This window comes from Cyprinodon variegatus, unplaced genomic scaffold (genome assembly GCF_000732505.1).
Source record: "Cyprinodon variegatus isolate N-32 unplaced genomic scaffold, C_variegatus-1.0 Scaffold525, whole genome shotgun sequence".
Taxonomy (NCBI): Eukaryota; Metazoa; Chordata; class Actinopteri; order Cyprinodontiformes; family Cyprinodontidae; genus Cyprinodon; species Cyprinodon variegatus.
The window spans coordinates 444890-449304 of record NW_015150978.1 but is presented as its reverse complement, the minus strand read 5'-3'; the positions used below and the strand labels follow the sequence as shown (position 1 = coordinate 449304).

The 4415-nt window shown below is 43.1% G+C and overlaps 1 protein-coding gene across 1 annotated transcript in view; it reads left to right on the top strand.

Annotated features, from left to right (window-relative positions):
- Window positions 1–4415, top strand: part of LOC107095128 (microtubule-associated serine/threonine-protein kinase 3-like) — a 49384-nt gene that overhangs the window by 25981 nt on the left and 18988 nt on the right. Inside the window, exons 8-11 of the mRNA XM_015391104.1 lie at window positions 639–771; window positions 2052–2137; window positions 2263–2348; window positions 2451–2659. Coding sequence (XP_015246590.1) covers window positions 639–771; window positions 2052–2137; window positions 2263–2348; window positions 2451–2659 — 514 coding nt within the window. The remainder of the gene's footprint in view (window positions 1–638; window positions 772–2051; window positions 2138–2262; window positions 2349–2450; window positions 2660–4415) is intronic.

The following is a 4415-nucleotide window of genomic DNA, read 5'->3' as shown; positions in this document are numbered from 1 at the left end:
TTTCAAGATGACTTGGATAATAGCGCGTTGTGACAAACACCAGATACAGCACTGGGACTTGATCAACAGCCGATACCGCACCGTGACGTCACAAACCAGTAGGTGGCAGTAGTGTTCTTTGACAAACATGGATGCCTCCAGTAAAGCACATTCAGATGAAAATTACTCTGAATTAAAAACACTTATCAATTATTGAACAGTATGGAATAATTTAATATTTAAAGTACTTTCAGAAGTTTGAATTCTGAATATGAGCGGACTTTTCCTTTAAAAATGGGCTGTTCCTGTTGAGGCAGCAGCAGGATTTCTGTACCACACAGCGGGTACCTGGAGGTCCAGCTTCCATTAACCCACTGGGTTCCTATAGAGGAGGAAAGTTGATTTGAATGTTTTTGTGCTCTGGATGAGTTAAAAGAATATGATATAAAATTGTTCATATTTCTGTATTTATTTATCCTCACTTCAATCCTTCCTTTCTTCCTTTGCTCCTTCTCAGGGTCCTTCCTTCAGTTCTTTGCGTCTTAGGCTGTCTTTTCTGTTGGTCTTTAGTTCCTTCTCCCCTTTCCTTCTCCGAACTCTATATTTCAGACCCACCAGCTAAAGTCTCATTCTGTGTTTTTATTTTATTTACCGTACAGGAATTTGATCCAGAGGAGTTCTACCAGCGTTTGGAAGCTGCAGAGGGCCAAGCCAAAGTAGGCCATGGCATCAAGACCGACCTTCCTAGATACATCATCAGCCAACTGGGCCTCACCAGAGATCCACTGGAAGGTGCAGTGAAACCATAATCATGGTTTTTATATTATTATCCACTTATTATGGCATCGTTAAACTTCCACAAATGACAATCTGAAGATTAAACGTCACAAATTCGCAGTGGTAACGGGTTGGAAAATTATTTATTGTATTAATTGTCCAGAAGAGAGAAGCCAACTGTAATGCCAATCAGCTAATGCAGGAGTGACTGCGAGAAAACATCAGAAGTAGGTTCAACCACAGAGTCCAGGGGTTTAAACAAAAGACAAACAGATAGGAATTATAGTGAAGAATCATATATTCAATGTATATAAGGTAGAAACTAGGGGTGGAACGGTTCACAAAATCCACGGTTCAGTTCGGTTCACGGTTTCGTGGTCACGCTTTTTGGTTCCGTTCGGTATATGTTGATTGTTAGCCTGACATGTTGGTCATGTTCCTGTTAGGATAAACAAAACGTGTTGCACAATGCTTGCACACTGTTGCACTTTTATCCACAACTTTCTTTCCGCCGTCATCGTAGGTCACTCTAAATGCAAAGTGGTCCCATACAGCAGACCTATAAAGTGCTGCTGGCGCGTCTTCCAACTCCTGTTCTTTCCCACTCGCCATACCCACACAATTCTCCACAACAACTGATTTTTTTCTGCTACACCCGGCTACGCTGCTTCGCTTCTTCTTCTTGTTTCCTACTGGTGGTTGGCTTTGGTCGCAGTACCGCCACCTGCTGCTCTGGAGTGTAAACGCTTCGCCTATGAGAAAAAGGAGCAGCGCATGAACCGAACGCAACACACGCGAACTGAACCGAGACAGTCGAACCGAACGGTTCGGACGGTTTTCAAAAACTGTTCCATCCCTAGTAGAAACATTATCTGCATATATGTTCCAGAGCTATATAATAATAATTTACAGCGATATGTGTATATTTATATAAGAAATGATATGCAAAAGAATTAAAAGATATAATTAAGTTAAGCAGTCAAAAATAATTTTTTTTCCAAGTCATTTTTTCACTATGTCATTCGTTCACTTATAAAAAATCTTATATTATTAAATAAATATTTAGTTTGGAGTTAACATAAAAAAAATTGTCCCACTACTGGAGAATCTGCCCGAAAAGGCCAAAATTTCATACAGCGTATACCCGGCTTAAACTAAGCAGGCGCTATGCTGTCAGTCCCATGCTTCTTCAGCAGGGGGCGATCTCTATCCACTCTCTTCCTTCACACTGAGCTGCTCACATGTGCATGAAACCCTGAATAGAACCTGAAGCCATTTGTCCTCCGGTCCTGCAGAGGTGGTCCACTTGGAGCAGACCAGCCCGTGTCAGAGATCAGCCAGCAGGGAGTCCGATGACTCTGGAGAGGCAACACCTGTGCAGGTTTGTTCTCTCCTGAGTCGTTTCTGCAGAGACGTGATGAGCCTTTACATGACTGGTCGACATTAATAATACTTTAAGACAAACAAAGCAGCTGATTGGGTTTGTTCTTTCTTTTCTGGATGCAGAGCCGAGCAGCTTCCACCCCTCCTTGTCGAAAACCACGCGAGAGTGACTTTGAAACCATAAAGCTAATCAGCAACGGCGCCTATGGGTGAGTAATTCTCTCTCATAAATCTTACCCTTCCTTGATTTAGTGAATGTATCTTTTTTGCTTTGTTGTTAAATCCGGGTCTATCTTTTTGCCGCCACGCAGAGCCGTGTACCTGGTGCGACACAAAGAGACCCGCCAACGCTTCGCCATGAAGCAGATCAACAGACAGAACCTGATCCTCAGGAACCAGATCCAGCAGGTGTTTGTGGAACGAGACATTCTCACGTTTGCTGAAAACCCGTTTGTGGTCTCCATGTTCTGCTCCTTTGAGACCAGGAGGCACCTCTGCATGGTCATGGAGTATGTAGAAGGTAACTATGAACAGCAGGGCAGGTTTTCACCTTCTCACTAATTGTCTCATCACCACCACAGACTTAAGCGGATCCTGTTGGGATTTACTAAAACAAAGTAGTGAAAATTGTTTTGGTTTCCCTTCAGTCCCAACAGTAAGTCCTTTGCCGTTTTCTTCACCAGTTTTCATGTTGACACAGACATTTAGGCCCAGTCTAAGATTATTCCTCCTGATGAGCACATGGAGACTGTAGATATCCGTTTGCATTGTGTTGTCGACTCCTCAATCCCTCACCGAATGCTGCAGCGACAGTGGGGAGAAAAGGTCTCCCTTTTGACAGGAAGAAACGTCCAGCAGAAACAGGCTCAGTGGGTGCAGCCCTCTGCTGAAGCCGACTGGGATTCAAGGAGACAGAAGCAGACCCACAAAAGAAACAGAGAAGCCCTAATCCAGGGGTGCCCAACCAGTCGATCGCGATCTACCAGTCGATCGTGGGCGGAGTTTCAGTCGATTGTGAGAAGTTTTACAATGTAGACCTATTTATGGCTATGACAAAAAACAAAAACAAAAAAAAGTTTTTAAAAACACTAATCAAATCATTGATCATGAGAGGCCAACGTCTATTTTCATAATAAAATGAAAAGTAAAAAGTATGCAGGGAACCTTTTTTTCTGCATGCAGATTGCTGGGCATGGTTTGCCACGGTTGCTAGGTTACCAGGGACTCTAAAGCGCGAAGAGGAATCTGCAGAGATAATGACATCTATCACAACTGATGGGGCTCCATCTATGGTTGGGCGCACTGCTGGATTTGTTGCTCTGTTCAAGCTGTCTGAAACTTTCCCGGATTTTTGGATCAACCACTGCATCATTCAGCAACAGCTGTGTGGCAGTATTTTAAATATGAAGCATGTCATGAGTGTTGCGATGAAGATCGCATGCTCTGTTCGGGCCGGGAGTTTTCAGAGGCGTTTATTCCGCCCAGCTGGAGGAGGCAGGTGGAGACCACACTGATCTGCTGCTGCACACCGACGCCAGGCGGCTGAACAGCAGCAGATTCTTCTAAAGATTTTTGGAACTGTTTTGTTCTTCGATTCTATATAGAACAGACGAGGCGTGTAAACTTGTTCTGTATATTTATTTCCAAACTTTCACAGAACCTTTCAGTAGCAAGCTACATTCAGACCTTCCCTCTCGCTCTAGCCTCCAACCCGTGACGCCATGCGCCCCATTGCATGCTGGGTATTGGAGTTCAAGAGCTTTCCGGCTCATAACATCACAGGAACTTTTGCCCAAAATTAAAGAAACGGTCAACAACCCATTCTGCTGTATGTTACATCTTCACATCCACATAGTTTGTTCTTAGTATCTTTTTAACTGTTTTCCTGTTGAATTTTAATCCATCTGCCAGTTTCTCTGCCAACGCCAATGCCCATAATTTTTATTATGATTTATTTTTGTAATCTAAATAAAACATTAAAATTGACCTTTTTTTTTTTTTATTTAAAAGAAATAACAGCTCGCCATTATTGGTTCGTCCCGATAGCGGAACCAATAAAAGCGTTGTTGCTGCCGGGACATTTGGGAGATGCACCATTAACTTTTTGTCTGGAAAATCTGAGCAAGTGTAAATGTAACCAAAATTGTCTCCAGCCAAGAGTTTCCTCCATGGCTAAAACCAGGGAACATACATGAGGCTCAGTGGATTTAGTGCAAGAAGTCATTCAAGCTCAGAACGATGGGAATTAAGGCAGTGGGGTTGCACATGCTAAACGC